The 19,317-nt window shown below is 38.3% G+C and overlaps 3 protein-coding genes across 4 annotated transcripts in view; 1 reads left to right on the forward strand and 2 right to left on the reverse strand.

Moving 5' to 3' along the window:
• The window catches only part of LOC105455692 (G protein-coupled receptor kinase 5), a 69,750-nt gene that overhangs the window by 13,754 nt on the left and 36,679 nt on the right, over positions 1-19,317 (forward strand). The window contains exons 2-3 of the mRNA XM_011699191.1: positions 10,431-10,750; positions 10,890-10,928. The gene's annotated coding sequence lies outside the window, so the exon portion shown is untranslated. The remainder of the gene's footprint in view (positions 1-10,430; positions 10,751-10,889; positions 10,929-19,317) is intronic.
• Positions 3,581-7,900, reverse strand: LOC105455696 (synaptic vesicular amine transporter-like). 2 transcript variants are annotated; one of them, XM_011699197.1, is made up of 8 exons: positions 7,617-7,900; positions 7,325-7,534; positions 6,740-7,006; positions 6,619-6,659; positions 6,144-6,290; positions 5,523-5,844; positions 5,110-5,329; positions 3,581-4,814 (listed from the first exon to the last, which is right to left on the reverse strand). In XM_011699197.1, the coding sequence occupies exons 1-7, from the start codon at positions 7,705-7,707 to the stop codon at positions 5,112-5,114; spliced, it is 1,296 nt and encodes a 431-aa protein (XP_011697499.1). In that variant the 5' UTR covers positions 7,708-7,900; the 3' UTR covers positions 3,581-4,814; positions 5,110-5,111. The 2 variants fall into 2 exon arrangements, with proteins under 2 accessions (XP_011697499.1, XP_011697498.1); XM_011699196.1 differs by having other exon boundaries at positions 3,581-5,329.
• Positions 10,858-17,048, reverse strand: LOC105455695. The gene is made up of 8 exons (XM_011699195.1): positions 16,019-17,048; positions 15,492-15,620; positions 14,523-15,017; positions 13,381-13,869; positions 12,627-13,121; positions 11,992-12,329; positions 11,499-11,732; positions 10,858-11,267 (listed from the first exon to the last, which is right to left on the reverse strand). Exons 1-8 carry the CDS (start codon positions 16,149-16,151, stop codon positions 11,022-11,024), a joined length of 2,559 nt encoding a protein of 852 aa, XP_011697497.1. The 5' UTR covers positions 16,152-17,048; the 3' UTR covers positions 10,858-11,021.

Raw genomic sequence — 19,317 nt, forward strand, 5'->3', positions numbered from 1 at the left:
TCTATCATTAATACCGGGGCGTTAAAATAAATGAGATTACTCTTTTCCACGTGCGTGGCCTTTGATATTCGATATAATAATTGAGATGTCGAATGCGCAATAGAGAAAGAGAGAGAAAGAGACAGAGAGAAAAAGAGAAAGAGGGAGGTGGACTCCGCAGCAGTGCTTTAAGGATTTAATCCTTCGTTTTCCAACGTAATGAGGAATGATCCTGTCAGTTTTACGTGACTTTTTGTTATATGATCGCGTTTACGGTGGACATCAGTTTTCAGCCTCTCCTAGAAAATTAGAGCACGCGGGAATGCAGGAGTATAAAGCTTGTAAGCTCTACTTAAATACGGCTTGACATTTAAAAGTAATCTCGCAAATTATGATCTTTCGCTTCGAGTTTCAATTAATTTCAAATATTGTCCACGGAAATAAGCAGCATCGGTATGCTCTCTTGTAAACAAGATACATATCGGCTAACAAGCATTTCATCCTTCTCGCCCGTAATGCCATATAATCATTCGGTATTATATATGAACCCTTATCAATGCTAATTGGCAAGCGTTTCGTGTTAACGCTCTACGGTTTGTTATGCAATACACGCACGTGCGTGTACGTAGCTTTGACGTGCGTCCATCACGCGAAAATCGGATTACGTTGACGTAACCATGTATACGGTGTGCTGCACATTTTCCATCAGATTCACTTAACTTCAGTTTTCGCTGCTTTTCTCATTTCAGTTCGGGCATTGAAGATTAGCGCAACGCTTTAATTTTCAAGGTGGTACAATATACTTCGGTAATCGGACTTTAATTTAACTTTTCGTCGAGGCCGAGTCTAGATGAGACGCTTAATTTGCCAAAATCAATAAAGTTTTAACGTTGAATATTAATACATTTTGAATGTTACATGCAGTTAATTCTGCAGTTAAATCTCTTATCAAACTTTAGCTGAGGCATTATCGATTATTCATTCAGTCAAAAGATTGCTCAGCTACGGGAAAGAGTATACGCGTTTTCCGAATATGTATATTCAGTATGTATATTCAGATGTTGCATGCCCTATTCTTCGGACTCTTCCTTGCATAATGTTAACACGTGAGCCGGAAAACATGTGTTCTCTCTTGAAGTTGTCTTGAATATTTTAAGATTATACAACACTGAACTGATGCACGTCTGGTCTCTTGTTATTATTATTAATGATTGTTAAAATATGATTGTTATCTGCTTAATCAATTAAAATTTTTATCCTCTCGTCTGATGACAAAGATATCGTTTGCTTGCTTATTTTTCGCAATATACATATATATTGATCGGATGAGGATTAGTGTTTTACGAGCTTTTATCTGTGACGTAATCTCGCCGCCGAAATCAATGTGTTTACATAGCGTTTGTTATATTGACAAGAAATCAAATTACGCATTTCTGGATTCCCATTTCTCGAGATCCTTTTTAGGACAGCCAATCGACAATTAGCTGTCCCGATTTAAAGCGGGTGTCCTCGCGAATAGCAGACGAAGCATCGAGGTCACTTAGTCAAACTGTCACAGCTCTGTTTCCTTACTTGGGTTTTTCTCTTCCTCTTTTCATTATCTGCTCTGCAGTTTGATTTCAAAACACCGATTCTAATTCTGGTGCGAGATTAATGCAGCGGGATTGAGTTGTATTACACTTCCTGCCGCGTTACGAAAATAAATCGCGCGTTTAGCAAGACGTTTCTTTATGAGAGTTTGCGAGGTCTTATCGTTACTTACAAAGTTGTATAGAGACATTTTGCATAAACATCAAACTAAGGAATTACTTGTGCGACTCTGCTTTGTAATACGAAAGCCGGGCTTCAAACGTTAATATTCGTGAAAGCCTCTAAATGCCGTTGAGAAAGGCATGAATAAACCATAAAAGAGCGCGTGTAAAATTTTCCTAAAGACATAAAACTACGTCTTTAATATTTTCTTGCAAAATTATGATTTTTTGTTCGGATTATATAACTTTTTTTTGTGACAACGATGTAATCGTTTCGCACAAACTGGCACAATTCACGTATTGTTCTCATCCTTTTCTCAATCTTCTCTGCAATAATGTTGAATAAGTGTGGAGGAGGATTCGAAGGATTTGGAATCCCGGGATCTGCTTCGATTTGCGCGTATCGGCCAATCGAGCTTTGCGAAGTCGCACACGATAAAATATGTGCGGCACAGCCGATGTAGGTGGACAGATTGCCAGGGACACCGATATCGCCCGGGATGACATTCGCGTCCCGTTGGATTCCGGCCAGAGAGTTATGGTTTCGAAAATGGGATAGCGGGTCAGAGAATGGGAGGAAGGAAGATTGTGGAAGGGAAGAAAAAAGATATCGCGAGAAGGACATCAAGATTTGATGGGTGCGTGCTGAATGACTCGTTAGCGATGACGAGGCGGCAAGAGAGGTCAGGGATTGGGCGGACCGGCATTAAATTTCGCTCAGGGTCGTCGACGAGGGCTGGCACGTTTTATCGCGGCGTTTACTTCGCGGATCTTTCATGCAACGCCGCGCCACTAATCTCCGCTGCATGATCGCGGAATACAAAGATAGAGATCGGCGGCCGGAATTGAGGTAGCGCGCGGAAAAGGTGGCGGATGTTGAAAGTTGAAAAGGCTTCTTCTTCGCCGAAGAAAAGGAGAATGAAGATATCGCTCGTAAAGGTCAAATGCGCGACGCGTGCAACGAATGTTGCCGAGAGAAACGCGCGAAAATCGTGGTCTTTAATATATTACGCATTATAACTTCTAAGCTCATGAAAGAGATAGATAAATGTGTGCTTTTGCGAGAAATGGCATGTGTATGCGAGTATCGAATAGAAAATTTCCTGCGCGGCATTGGATTATTTTATGATCGTCTGGTGAGGTATACACAATTAAGAAGATTACAGAAGAGGATCTCGTCTCCTCGTCATCTCCGTCTGCATGCTACGATCGTTATTGCTCAATATACCTCATGTATTTACCTTACCACGCTATCTTGCCGTTACTCCGAGGCTTTGCGTCACCAAACGAGGCCATCAACGTTTCGTTATGCGGGGGCGCTTGAAAATCACTGGACTATCATCAAGCTCCTCCATTAAATATGTGCCGCGACGTTCTTTCGTCCATTCAGTCGTTGACTTCTCCTCCCCTTCGTTGTCGTCGTTTGCGTTTTATCACGGCTCTCTTTACCTACCTCACTGCTAACGACACGGCCGCTTTTATGCGATGAACTTTGCACGACGCGCTTCATTTCGTGTGGAATTAAAGTCACACGGACCCCACACGAATCGATTTTCTATTTATAAGACATAATTTAACAACTTTTAATTATTGGCTCGTTACGAACCAAACAGAATTAATCTCTTCGACTAATTACGGACATATGTTTATGCGAAATGATGAAAAGAATGATCGGGTTGTCTCCGGAGACAACTGCGAATAAAAATGGGAATGGATAAAAATACACAGTTTACATTATAATGCAATCATAAAATAATTATTTTTTCAATCTTCGTTTGATGATCTATTATTTTTATATTAAATTAAATTATGCGCTATTATATTACATTATTTATATATTAAGTCATTTATTATCGTAGAAGAAACATTATCGATTTATTATCGATTTTACAGCTGAAATTAGTACACTCTTGCAGGATATACAATGGGAATAATATAAAAGCACAGATACGTAACATAGATTCGAAAGGCAATGCTAATTATATACAATTCCGCAGCGAAACACCGATTGATTAATTAATGACGTTAGCTCTGCACTATTAATAATTCAGCACTGCCTGTTAAATTGATATACAAAGTTTTCCGAGGGGACACTTCATTTTTAGAAAGCAATATCCACGCGTGTCGCCCACGGGGCTCTGCAAGTTGGCTTCTTTCGCGGCGACGGCGGTGGCGCGATTAGTCTAACACCCTTACTAATGACGATCGGCGTTGTTCACCGAATAAACCCCGGGGTGCAAAGTCAGTCACGCCCCATTTCGCCTCCTCTCGCGCGCCCTGCTCCTCGCTTACAAATCCTTCGAACATCGACGGCACCAACGCCCTGTTTACGTTACGCCTCCGACTTCCTCGAAGGAAAATAGCCGGGATTTATCTATGCGCTTCGACTTTCCTACGATCAATATTTACGGCGTTTGATCGGACAAACCGAAATCATTAGGCTGTTCGTATACGCGCGCGCGCGCGCGGAGAATAATATGCAGACTGTATTATATATAGTAATCCCTTTAATATTTGTACTTCCAGCATTACTATAACTTAAACAAAAGATTCGAATGCGACGAGAGTAGAAAAATTTCGCAAAATTAAACAAAGCCTGAATGAAATGTACTTTAACATTTGTGAAAAATTATTATTTTTAGTTCTTCTCCGCGTTTTTGAAACTATACGCATGGATTCGTTGGAACATCCGATTTTGCACGCAACCGATCGTGCAGGGACACGCCATTGATCAAATACATTGTATACGGCACGGCACGATCTACGTAAGCTAATGACGAGAGTCAATGCTTGCGGCAGACGGTGGGGACCGTTAATGCAACATAAACGAATTTCGCTGTAGATTGAGTGCATTAATAAGCTTTCAGAGCTATCGGCTACATCGGTCGATCGATCGTCGTCATTTTCCACTAACAGAAGGGCGCGTTTCTTGTCCTGTACCTCGCTCTCGCGAATTCAGCAAATTCCTGCTCTCCGATCCGAGAAACGTCGTCGTTCCATGGATGACAGCCTGGGGGGATGTTGTTCGCCCAATAATTCACTTGGGTTACCAATTACGACGAAGACCCGGTTCTGCATGGCGCACTTAATTGGGGACACAATAACGTTACTAGACACTACTTCGAGGGTGTCCAAAAGCGGATTTAACGATACTTGACGTCGCGCGATTGTTTGTTAGAATGGAGACAATGACTCGCGAAAATTATATGACAATTAGGTGATATAATGTTTTAAAAAACATAGCGAGTAACCGACACGAGCAATGTTATCTCTTGTCATGGAAAGAAAAAAGTATTAACACATATAGAAATTTACAAAATTTTCTCGAGTTAATCAATATGATATTCAATTTTGCGATTGCTAAATGAGTCTTATTTACTGTCAAAGATCTTCGTCGGAATCGTGAAATCTCTCGTAGGGCGTGACGGATTTTTGAAACGTGTCGTAGTCCTTCTTTCCTTCTTTTTTCGCCAACAACTTTTTCCGTTCCAACGTGAGGTATATCAACAACGGACAGTACGCTATGTTCACGATGCCCACGACTCGCATGACCCACGGGAATCCAATGGCTTTGACCATTTCGCCGCCCGTGATGGGCCCTTAAAAAAAAAACGATGCGACATATATTTTTTGTAATATTCGAATTTTTTAAAACTGTAAATTGTCTCAATTAGAAGCAACGTTCTCCAAGGACGGAATTAGCTTCCACTTTATACTTCTACTGTTCTAAAGTTATTTTCTTCCGTTCTATTTATACGGAGCTGTCTTAATTTTCCGGTTGGAGCGCCTTACCTAGGGAGTAAGCCAAACTGACAGCCACTTGTTGGATCGAATAAACGGGACCGTAGTTGCCATTTCGGTCTACTAAGCTGGCCAGCAACGGCACTAGGGCTGCATCCGCGACGCCGATGCCCAGACCCATTCCCAGATGCGGGAATATCAACTGCGACATTGTGTTCGCCAACGGGATTAGAATGGCGCTAACGCCGACCACGAATATAGCCAGGATCGCCACTTTGCTGCGCCCGTAACGATACGCTATCACGCCGAAGAAGTTGGTCCCGATTAAATAGCCAACGCTGTCTGGTATGAATACCGTACCCAGTTGCCATTTCTGCAAGAGACGTTAAACAAAAGGGCGGTGCTTTTCCGCATTTTTAACGAATTTGCAGAATTATTGGCGTCGAACGTTATTTAAATGATTCAATTAAATTTCTTCAACACTTTTTCTCATCAACATTAACTATGATCTAATGGCATTCTGATCTCTTTATATGTTGTCGTTAATTGTGATAATAATTATAATACAGACAAAAATTTGTTGAAATTAGATCAATTATGACAAGATCAAAGCTTGACGAAACTTGCCATTCATATTTTTCTATTATGAAGTAAAAATTTTCTGTCTTATACCTTGGGTTTTATGTGAGTCCGAAGCCAAATCGGTAAACAAGGCTCCAATATCGCCATTGGTGACGTGGAACACCAAATTGCACCGGAGATAATGAGGATGTGTGGATTGGACAATAAATGCAGCCAAGTAGTTTGTTGCTCGTTTGGCTGATGTGACAAAAAAATTTGATTAAACAATTTAGCTTTGATAAATAAAATCGCATATACTTTAACATTAAGTACGAGAAATTAATTCGCTATTTTAAGTCTTTGGAATAATATAATATTATTGACGGCTAAAACTTATTAAAAAATGACAGAATTATATAACAGACTCTAAACTTAATTTTGAAAAACAGTTCTTTAAGAAAGAATACGTCTAATTATACATAGATTTTGAATTATAAATTATGCTTCACGCATTCAAGTTGTACTTATAAATATAATTTAATATTATTATAAAAACGTATTAATATTTTAAAATATTACATGTTACCTCAATGTTTGTCTGAACATCTAATTTCAAAATTTGCAGACCTGTGAAAATAACGCATTTCAATATTTTATTATTCTTGTGCAAAGAAATGCGCTTTCGACAATTTCAAAGAATTACTTACAGATTAGTACAACAATGAGGCTAGACACCAATAGAAATGGTGCCATTTTTCCTTCGAGATCGTAAAGCACGGAGCCAATCGGGTAACCTAGGAGAACGCCTAGCGCGATACTACCGAGAACGAACCCCATGATTTTAGATCTTTCGTCTTCTTCCGAGTATTGAGAGGCGACCAACGACATGCCGGAAACTGCTATACATGCTGAAGCTATACCTTGAATGCTTCGCGCCAAGAACAGTATCTCGTATGTTTGTCCGAAGGCGAACACTGTGCGATAACAATGAAAACTCGAGTTCATAGAAACGCTACTTTTTACTTGAAGCCTTTATTACTATCAGCGTTAAATTAACAAACGGTAGTTTCGTAAAAAGCGAAATTAAATTTAACCAAAACAATCGAAAGATTTCTCTGTTTGATTTCAACTTGTAACAATTATTTAACCAATAATTTAATTAATCATTTGATTTGAAACAATTCTTTCTCCGAAATCGTGAGATGAGATTCGAATTGTTAGGGATGAATGTGAAGCTTTCTATTCATTAGAAAAGCGCAAACACCGCGGGTGAAAGGTCGTTCATAACTTACGCAAAGCAGCCAGCAAGAGGCTGAGATTTCCCAGGAACAGAGGTCTGGCGTAGCCCAGAGTGCCGGTGAGAGTGCCCACGGCGGGATTCAATATTAATTGGACCAGAGCCTTCGAGCTCAGTAGTAATCCCACTCGACCGTTTTCGTCCTCCTCGGCGCTCGCGGTCGTATTTGCGTCGAGCGTGCACAGATAATCGGGGATAATCGGCACTGAAACATTTCCGAATCAGCAAATGATTTAGAGCTTGCGATTTGTCCTCTCCCTCTTTTCCTCTCCTCCGATTGTAATTACCGACTACCGTCAACAGGACATTATCCAGGAAGAGGCTGAGATAGACCACTACAACGGTGATCATGCGACTGTTCTTCAGGTCTAATCTCATCCTTAATCATCGATTTCGGTGTAGGGTGAAAAAAAATTGAATACGCTGATACGAGTCACTGTTTATGTGTATTCGTGAAGAAATCAGGGATTTATCTTTAACGGAAGTTTGTGCGCCTAATCTTTTAATTCTTTATAATTAATATATTGGTAATTAACAATGGATTATTATTAAAGTATGAAGGCAAAATATAAAATAAAATTTTTATAGAGTTCATCAATTAAATCTCCAAAATAAATTTTCCGAAAAAAGAGGAAAGTAATAAATGTAAGAAATGTAAGTTAAATAGATAAGGCCCTATTATTCAGAAATGTGTTTGGGAATCGATCTATATTTCTCTCTCAATCTATTTACTTAAAACGAATTTTTCTTTCAAATTTCGAAAAATTGCACGTGTCTTGCTTTCTCTCTTTTTTTATCGGCTTGATAAGCACGTAATTCAAGTAGTTTTCTTCGAATTTTTCTCTTTTTTTGTTACTTGAAAGGCTGTTCTAAACGTGACTGGAAAGCGGACGAGTCTCGTGCGGGCTTTTATAGCCGCTGGAGCTCGTCCTTGCGCAGAAGCTTTTTCATGGGGGGCAACGCGAAGGTTGGTTCGGATGGCGTACCGTTTCACGAGCCGATGCACTTTTCGATTTATCTCCATTATAGCGACTTATCGGCCGTCGCCAGCCGCTTCTGATTTTCGCGGTTTTCATGGTGGTCTTATGATGTGGAAATAAACCCTGACACATGTGTGGTAACCGTAAACGACGTAGGGAAACGCCAGCGACGAGATCGACGAAGGAGCTATGCGCGTTTGATATAATTTTCGAGGGAGAGTTGCATATCTTCTTTTTTTTTTTAGTATGCGTACGCGATCGGTTAGGAAAATTTGACAATTGAAAATTTTATTTTCATCTTATTTTTGATCGATATCAAACTTGAGTTATTATGCAACCATCCTGATGGTGTCTCTATATATTAGTGAATTTTAATTAAGATATTTTGCATTTAGCGTCATCGGGGGAAGAAAAAGGATAAAACGCGCAAATGACAAATTGTTCTCTCATACATCGCATTGCGGTGAACGAAAACTTCATTTTCGCCAGTCCCTTTGTTGTATGTCCGCTATCTCGCTATCTCGTCATCGATATTCCCGCGAAGCACACACCTGTGCCCTGCTTGCAAAATTACGATCGACCATAATGCAATTTCGACGTTGAGGTACATGCCAAATTGATTCTGCGCCGTGTACGGCGCAGCTTTTCGCTCGTGTCCTCCTCGCTTAATGCAGCGAGGAACCTCCGAGTCGCCGAATTGGTCAACGAGCTTGTCAATAATTACGAACAAGTTCAATATTTAACCAGATTTATGCTTGTATTTATAATCGCGTTCCTGTTAAAGAATATAGCTGAAATCTGGAGATACGATACGATTTAATAAATAGATCGTGAGAGTCAATTTAACTTAATATTTGATATATCGTATTTGTAACCGCGATTCACATATCATCGTGATTCATCGCGATTCACATGAGGATGAAAATTATTTCGAGAGATAATCTAAGTTTTATTTCATAGTTCCAATAATTTTTTAGAAAAAAACTGATATGTGTGTATTAATTTTAAAATCTTACACTAGATAGCAGAGTGTGTGTGTTGATTATATGTATATTTACAATAGTCTAACGTTCAATAAATTTTTAAAACATAATTGTTTTTATTCGTGGAGTAAATTTTAATCTAAATAATAAATTTAATCATCTTTTTAAATGAAGCAATTAATTGAATTGTATACAATAAAAATAAAAATTGATTCAACTTGCATGGAAATTTTATAACGCTTTAATTGTATAATGTATGTTAATTTATACGCATATGAATGTTAAATTGAAGGTAATTTCAATGATTTCCTTATAAATTAGAATTTAAATAATATTTTAATTTCAAAATGCTCTCAATCTAACGGAATTAATCATTATCTTAGGCAACGCTAATTAGTTTGCAAAACAAGGCGCAAAATGTGTGATAATAGTCTATTTATGGAAATGCAGTGAACGAAATATTCAGCGTGAATATTCATTTTATAAAGCATTAAATATTTTGAGACAATAACGACTTGGTGATAATAACAACGCGACCTTGGTGTTCATTATTGCGGTGTACAGCGGGCCGTATTTACGCAAGGTCACCGCGCTATCATTCGCACATTGAAACTCGAGTCGGCAGGTTGTGTTGCGCGAGTCGTTCCACGTCGTGTTATTACCCCGTCGTATTGTGGCCGCGACAAGTATTAGAAAATGTCTAACTATCATGAATATTATACGATTATTAGAATAAATTGATTAATCATTAGTCCGCGTAATGAACGATTCGCGTAAATGTATTGGGATTGCTTATCGCGAAGTAGATATTTCACGTGGTTTATTTCATATATGAATCGCGGAACGAAACAGAGAATGGAAATATAATAGATTATTGTTTCGCGATAATTAATTACGTGTCGCGATGTACTCAACGATACTTATTGTTAGATACAATAAACTTCGTATCGCATTTTGAATTTTCGGTGTAAATGTAATTTTCCAATCGATTTGCGATTGATAGCGCGGAATAATATACGACATGGCCCGATTGAATTATTCTAATAACGAAAAGCTACGTTATTGCATCGATTATATATTGATAACTAATTTGAAATGGAAATAATAGAATATTTTTTAATGTACAATTATTTTCCAGGATACGTTAAACGCGTGTCGGCGGGACTGGATTGTGCACGGCCTTGACGTTTGTTTTGGTGCGCAAGAGAGCCACCGCGAGTCAGGATCCGAGATGTCATTCACGCGGCGAGATTCAAGTTGGCAGGTAGCGCGTAGCGTGCAGTGATTACCGTCGGGAGTTGTGCGAGCGACTATTTTATTGCAATGATTAACATTCGTGATCGTAATTAATCGTGTTTTCGCAAGAATTACGTTGTGTCGTATACAATTAATCAACGAGGGAATCTGAGAGGAGGAGGAGACTTGGACGGCATCGAGTGACGGTGGAGCAACCATGGAGTGAGTAAATTATCTTTTCATTTACTCGTTAGTTGCAGAGATAATTATTTATGATTACTTTCTGCGCGGATAATAGTAATTCTTCTAAATAAAAATTATTCCGATCGTTGCTTTAATTACGTATATTTTTATTTTGCAGTTCAACGTAGTCACAACTCCACCGCTGCGCATCGTATCGGTGAGTAAAAGATTACTTTTTACATTACGAAGCTAATAGATTTGTGTAAAATTATGTATAGGATATTAAAAATTGAACACTAGATTCAATTTGTTAAAAGCGGGTAACTCTACTGGCATTATCCTCTTCATCCTCTTCGTCTTGATCGATCCTTCGTTCCGTCGTCATTTTTGTTGGGCTAGTGTATCTTATAGGATACATTTCGACGTGTAGTCTAGAGATAGGTGAAGAATTATCTCTATTACAAGTGGTTTCTGCATTGTTTCTCTCTCCCAAAATTATCCTCTGAGCTTTATAGATTCTGGGCTGCGCGTAAATGACGTCATTTGTAGCTAAATACTGGAAATTTAAAAAATTTTTCAAATTGCAAATTGAAAATTTTCAAATTGCATATTTGATAAATTTTTATAAAATTTTTAATCGTTAACTATGTGTAAATTATTATATCCCAATATGCGCATAAATTGCGTTTATATGAGCATATTATGGAAACGGTATTCTGTTTTCTGTTTATTATCTGCTTATGAAAAATATATTTGATTAATTTTCCGCGGCTTGATGAATATTCACCTCTGTGTTCTCGACGTACATTCGCGGCGTGACGTAGGTAGCGTCGATCTTCTTCATTTCCGCTTGACATTCATAACTATTATATGTAGGCGTTTCGTGGTGATTTGGACTTTTGCATCTCTCGAAATGTTTCGAGTTCGAGCTTGAATTACCGTAATAATTTGAATATGCTGATGGCACTCGTAAAATCTGACTTTCTCGAGCAGGATGAACGTAATCAAAGGAGGAACGCGACTGCAAATCGAGTTCTCTCATTATCAACAAGAAAAATTAAATTTTTTTTCAATAAATTAATTCTCATAATATATTGTAATTAATAATATAATTAGTTTACATAATATAATACAAATATTAATTAAGAAATTTAATTATATTTATAATTAAAATGCTAATAATCGATAATACAATTATAACTACAAAAATATTAGTACCACGAAAAATCGTCATTATTTTTAATAATTAATAATCGGGAGAAAACGCGTAACGTCCTGACCTGCCTAATCGTATTAACAGTCGAATCGGTCAATAGACTGACGGGATTGAATCTTTGTCCAAGATCTTTTCTTCTGGGTGTATGCGTGATCATGTAATAGATCCTTGGTACTAAGACACCGAAAATAATTAAGTAAGCCGTAGAAATTATACCGAAGAAAACGATTGCGTCACGATTTTCCGGCTGCATCAACATGAAGCAAATCAGCCATATTGCCCATATGGCTAGCAGACCGACAGCAGTGCCGAAGAAACATTTTCCCTCGTAGTAATTGCGTTGTATTCGAATAATGAAGTAGCAAGCGACGAACAGTGCAGTTAATAAAAATATATCGTATCCTGAAAACGATATTGAAGATTTTAATAAAGCAATGCTGTAATTGCGATTGCTTTTGAATAATTTCAGAAGACCATTATTAAAACGTTAAATTTTATATGTCAAAATATTAGAAAACGTATAATATTAATATAATATTAATATTAATTCAGATAGAAATCAAAATAAGGCAAATTAAATCAATCAAGATTTCTAAAAAATATTTAGAAGATTCAGAAATGAATGAAAAACTAGAATTATTTAAATCACAATTGCTTGCGTAACCAATGTAGAATTAACAAATAATCCGGTCAATATACCTAGTAACGCAATAAAGATGAGGCTTCTGGCGACCACGGCTGAGTCCATTGCGCTCAGAGCGAAATACATAACCGACATGGCGATTTGCACGCCGTACATGAAGAGCGCCATAAAACTCTGTAAGTATCCATTAATGTGAATAATAAAAACACCGCCAGTGGACAAGGCCAGGAAGAGTGCTCTCGAGAGCATGATCGAGAACGTGAGGCCGAACGCGAGAGTGGTGAGGAGGATCTTCCAGGCGTTCAGGTTCTCCGCGCCGAAATAATCGTCCGTCACGCAGAAGGGCAGTGCTGTTAGTAGGGTAAATAGGTTGGCCAAGACGAGGACGATTGTTAGGGTTGGATTGCCGTCGAGAATTTCCTCAGTCGCAAAACGATAGATGATAAAGGTCACTATGACGCAGCACACAAAAGTGCCGAACACGATGGCGATCAAGAAAACAGGAACGTAAATACTGTTCTTCAGCAGAACACTTTTGCCAACGACATCCACTGAAATGTCAAATCAAAAATTGATATATATTATATAGGCAAACAATGCTGATCTCTCGAAAAAATATGCATGCTTAATTTAACAGAAATTATGATTGCCATAATTTTGAAAAAAATTTATAAAAGCAAGGTGGATAATTTTAATAATTGATGAAGAGTAGGATTTCATATTTTATCACATATTGCTCATAATTCACAAGAATAATTCAACGATAAACCGTATGGTTATAAGTACTCGTATTATTTATATCGTTTTTACTTTTCGTAACGTCGCGTCGCTGAAAATTCGTGCAGTTTTCGCAATTCTCGGCGAGATGCTCCAAACAGAGCCCCGGCATTCCGGACGTTGTCCTCTCTGTGAGAACGCGTAACTCGGGCATTTCGATCTCGTAGAGAGCGACGTCGATGAGCTCGTGTCGCGTTTTCGTGGCGACCACGTATCTCACCGAGTGTGACCGCGGTTGCATGTGAAGAAGCTCGTAAACGTCCGAATCAAGAATTTCCCGTTGCGATTCAGGGGATTGCGTCACGATGCTACTCTCCTCGTTGCCGATAGGGCAGTTTCTCTTGCGGAAATCCTGGAAGACTTCCGCCAGTTTGATGACGGCCTTGCCAATGTCGAGGAGATACGGAGAGTGGTTCGCCGAGTTGTCGGAGTTCTCCAGGAATTCGCCCGCGCTCGAGAACTCGCCAAGATCGAGACGAGGAATTTCCGGCTTAATGACATACGATCCGGATGGTATGAGATCTGGAAAGTTGAAGACGTTGTCGGCATGCTAAATTTAGATTAATCCCTCTCGTATCCAAATTTCGGCTTATTGTTAGATATCTAGGATTATTGCGGTATACTAAGTTATCGAGGCTGAATTTTTAGAACAGGAGATTTGTTTAAAACAAGAACAGATTTCAATTTTGCTGCGACGCTGTTGAGAGTTATTTCTTGTTGCACGTTAGATTCGACGTGAGTTAATTTATCTAATGACTGCAGCAACATCGATCGATTAACTTTAATTGTAGTTTAACCGTCCCGTTGTCTCATTTTAGCTTTAATTCTGAACAGAAACAAAAGGCCGCGCAAACTAAGGTTAAAGTTGAACGATGTTGGTGAAACTGTCTCTTAACTCTCAACTACTACGGCTAAACTTGGGTAATGTAGCTGCTGTTACGAGCACAACTCGACGTCAATATTTAATGTAATAGTTGGCATTAATTTATATTTATGTTTCCAACACGTTCACAACAGACAAGTTGTCTTAAAATTATGACGACATTAGATAAATCATTTTCCTTTTAATAAAAGAAAAAATAGATGTTTTTCCTTTGTAAAATATATCATCGCATAGAGATCAAACTACTGTTCCCTCGCAATTTCTTCGTCGATAAAACTTTAAAATTACTTGCCATCAATATCCAAATTATCGAGCGACAGCAGGAACCACGTTTCTCTGGAACCCTTCGATCCCTCGTTCTCTTCCAACCATCGTAACACGTCATTTCTCTCGCCGATTGCGACTATCACCGTTTCCGTGACGTTCGCGTACCTGTCACCGTTGACGCGCCTGTCACTTCGCTTCACGCACACACCGGCGTCCTTGGTAGCTTCCAGGAAACGATCGAGAACGGAGTCCGCGTTGGCGCGCACCAGATCGACAATCCCGTATCTGGTGCTCAGATAATGCGCCAGGATATCGATCGCGGGCACCGTGAAGTCCCGCTCCCCGTAGATGCCGATCGGCGGACCGCCGTGATCGCGAAGATAATCCATCATGGGTCCATACTGGGACGGCACCAGTACACCCATCTCGTAATCCGGCGCGCAACTTTGCCCGATCGCTACTCCCAGAACTTGTCTAAACACCGTAATCCCATCGTGACACGTGTCGAAGATTCTTAGCCCTGTGTAACATACACAATAATTATTCACGAGAACGTACACTTCGGGGATACTTTGAGGATTACCTTGATCCCTGTGATAATTAACTAACATACAGACGTATCTTGACATTTTGACGTATTTGATACATTTACTTGCATATATTTTTTCAATTTTAGATAACTTTGCCATAATATTATTTGACTTAAATGATCAAAATTATTAACATCTGTTACAATAATTATTAACAAATTATTATTAATATCTGATCAGTTTAATTCTCATAATAGTTAGTCGTACAAAAGTATGTATACATAAGGAATTTGTTTATTTCTGTAGAAAATTTAAAATTTTTAAATTAACAAATTAAAAGAAATAATAATAGTCGTAAATTACTATGTAAAGTTTCATGATATTCTTATTTCGCAATTTATTTTTTTGCCATGGCGTGGTATTGATTAACATATTTGCACAAAAGTTATGTCTATTTTACTTACCTAATTTTACACCTGGTATGTAGTCATATTTGTTTAAAGTTCGCACTACGTGTATTATCGTCAAGATTTGTTGAAGGCCTTTAGATGACGATACATTGCAATATTGTCCGTAATTCGTGTCCACAAAGACTGATCGAATATCGATGATCGTTGCCCCAATTGTAAGAAACGTAAGAAAAAGAAAACGTAAAAGTTTTTCTCAATTCCTCTTATTGATTAAAAGAAATCAGAAAAAATTTAAGAGAGATAGAGAAAAACTTATTTTTATTTACGCAACTTTTTTTTATATAACAAAATATGTGCATGTTTGTTTCGATCTATAGGCAGATTTACAAATTTATAAAAGAAATAATTACAGTTGTATGTATGTGTGAGAGATAACGTATATCATATTTAATATTACATTTATTACTTTTTAATTTTTAAATTAGCAGTATAGTGCAAACTTATTAATTGCTTGTAAATATAATTATACGTAAAAATTTTCAGATTTAGAAAATTGCAGTATTGCTAAATTAACAGCTTACCAGTTAAAATAGCGTCACCCGTAGTTTCCAATAACGCGTTATTTTCACAGCACAATATTTGCTTGCTCGTGCACAAAGTTAACAGAACGATATTTAATAAGAACAAGGTTTTAATCAGTGTATTATTCGCCATTATTTATTTATTTGTCATTAAGGCATAAATAATTTATGTGCGAACGTCGCAAATGAAATCTGTATTTAATATTCTTTGACTATTTTGATTATCTACTAATAGCTTTTAATTATTTTTTAAACTCTTTTTCATTAGCTTCTGTACATTAAAATAATACTAAAATGAGAAGAAGAAGTTAAAGTTAATTATGCAATAAATTAACGATTACATAATTTCTGCTGTCATTTTGCGTTATTTTACATATATTTGTGTTACTATTGTATATTTCTATTACTTGTAATTATATGTAATTAGCTGTAACGCTCAGCATTCAGCAATTGTGACGTTATGTAGGTCGCAAAGAGAATCGTTTAGGCACGAAGGGCATTCTTCAAGAAAGTCCGCTCTCTCGAGCATTAATTTCGATGGCATTTATTAAGTCGCGTGACAAGCGCCACTTCGCCGTTCAACAATCGGTACGAAACACGCGCACCCCACTTTACCTTCGCTGTTCCAATTTTTGTGATTACCGGCGGACGTCAGGGCCTATTTTACGCTCGGCTGACGGACCTAAAGCCTCCGAAGTAACTTAACTTCGATCTTCCCTCTTGAATAATCTTGTCGCTTGGAAAAATTCTACTCCACGAATATATAATTTCCGTTGAGGTGCACGCAACTGACTGCCCTTCGGACGACGTCGTTGAGGTGCTTTTCCATCCCTCGGGAAGTTTCGCCACTTCGAACGCTCGTTCCCCGAGCGCTTGATAAATTATAAATTATTCTCGGCGGTTTTCGCTTCAAAAAATTCTCCTTCCCCCCCTCCATAAACAATTGTGATAGGTCTCTAAGTGCGATAGGTCGTCGCAAGGATCGTTACGCATTTTCTCTTTCCGCGACGTGCGGGGTGAAAGTCGCGGCGACACTGCGCGACGTTCGACGCTATCTACGGAAGCCGTATCCCTGTCGGACTATCCCCTATGTTTTTTTTAAACGGATTACCTCCGTCACGTTGCTGCTAGACGTGATGCTTAATTGACAGTCGACTTCTCTTTTTGAGTGCCGTTACGTAAAAAGGTCCAAGTGGGAATCGAATAGAATTTAATCCATGCATCATTTAGGCATGTACATGACTATACTTTAAAAATTTATTATACTACACAAGAATTATAAATGCAATTGCCATAATTATTTTTCTTTATATATTATAGTCATTATTATTATATACAGACAAAGACAGATACTGTAAAATGTCGTCTTGCTTTACGTAAGAAATGAAAAATGGCATTTGATGTTAATTTTATTGGAATTAGAACGACGGTTTTATCACCCTCTGGCCTGTCAGGCTGTTTCTTCGTTGAGAAGAAGACCGAGAATTGTAAGGACGAAGTTAACTCAATTTTCGCGAGTCCGCTTTACGACACTGCGTTCTTCGTGATCGTGAATTTAATTCGCCTAAAACACAGGGCGAATGTTATGATGACTGTTATAATTATTTTATATCCCTCGTGACAGTTTGCTTTTTCTCAAAGTAATTGACAGAAATATCTTCAAGGAGACTTCTTCGTCCAAACCTTTCTGCCGACTTTGAAATATTAAATATATTCTCTTTTCTATTTCTTCTTCTATGAAAAGGTTGATTGCTTTATAGACGTAAAAATCTAGAGGCTATAATTAATTATTTTAAGTAAGATACTCTAAGAAAAGTTAATATTTCTCGTCGAAAAAATGTATATTTATCTTGATACATTTTGATATAATGAAATATGAAATATTTCTTAAAATAAATACATTTTGATGCTCTTATCATAATACCTTTATGTATACGTTATTCAAGACGCCTGAGAGAAAATGTAAGATTCATACAAAGCTTTTAGTCATGGGAGTTTAGAAAGTCTCCAACTGATGAGAACTAAAATATTGCTATACCGTTTTTTTCTTTAATGCGAGTGCTCGTAAATCGCTACTTGTAATAGATCAATTATAGCGTTCGTCTTCTAAAGCTTCGTAATATGTTTGATGATAATATCGAGACACTCTGTATACGGGAACGAGAGACTCGTCCTAGCTGTAGATACATCTGTGTGTAGAAACACCTGCCAGCGGGTAGCAGGTAGTCGACGATAATATCCATCATAGTACTCGAGCGTGACGCAGCACGCCTCTATCCTAGACTTGGCCTAGAGGCGAGCTTGTGTATCCCCGATACGGCCGCGATAGTCATTTTCCTAGGGGTCATAATTAACGTTGCTGTGCACGCGAGATTAGGCAATCTCAGGGGAGGGTGCTATCGGGACCCTCGGAAGAGCGTGAACGTTCGCTTCGGACTCTTAAGGTCGCTGCAGACTATACGACACCGGACCGTTACGTTCCCGCATCGACACGTATCGGCATCGACACGACAAATTTTGCATATATTCAGATTGTTCCGGCAATCGTCCGATTTGACGTTTAGTAGTCACAATGGATGAATTATTCAGCGACGATAAATTGGCTCTCATAGCCTTACTTTTTAAATGAAGAAGCCGAAGTCAAAAAAATGAAGAAAAGAAATCGAAAATGGGTATTCCAATATTAAAAGAAAAAAACTTAAAGGAGAGCATTGGATATTGTTCAAAAACTTATTGAAATGTGATAACATATTTTATCAGTACTTTAATTAAAAAATTAATTTTAATTAATTTTTCTTAATTCATTTTCTGCCGTTCTGTTTTCTATCGTTTTCTAATTCACATTCACATTCACATCAGATCAGCACTGAAACGATTAAAACGCATGTAATAATGTTTTGTCGTGCCAGTGCCGGTACGTGCCGTTGCCGGAACGTGATGGTCTATGCCGTATAGTCTGAATCGACCTTTATCGAGGCGTGGAGGCGTTTCGTCTATCATTCTGAGAGTCCTCTTTTTTTTCTTTCTTCCCTCGAGGGACGTAATTTAAATATCTATAAATAGTATAACTATAAATAATAAATTTGGTCCTAGACTCCGAAACTTGTGATTCCGTACACGGCCAGCATGCCGGGCGAGGAAGTAGTCGGCTGGCAGGTAGCTTCGATCTGCACACCCGGTTGCTTCTCGCTAGGCGCGTACAGAACAGGCCTAGAACATCTATATAGCCGATCCACGTTAGTAATTACACCCGGCTAGGGTCGCACCACAGTGCTCTGTAATTATCCGAAAAGTCGCGT

The sequence above is a fragment of the Wasmannia auropunctata genome, unplaced genomic scaffold (assembly GCF_000956235.1).
Source record: "Wasmannia auropunctata unplaced genomic scaffold, wasmannia.A_1.0 LD335883.1, whole genome shotgun sequence".
Classification (NCBI taxonomy): domain Eukaryota; kingdom Metazoa; phylum Arthropoda; class Insecta; order Hymenoptera; family Formicidae; genus Wasmannia; species Wasmannia auropunctata.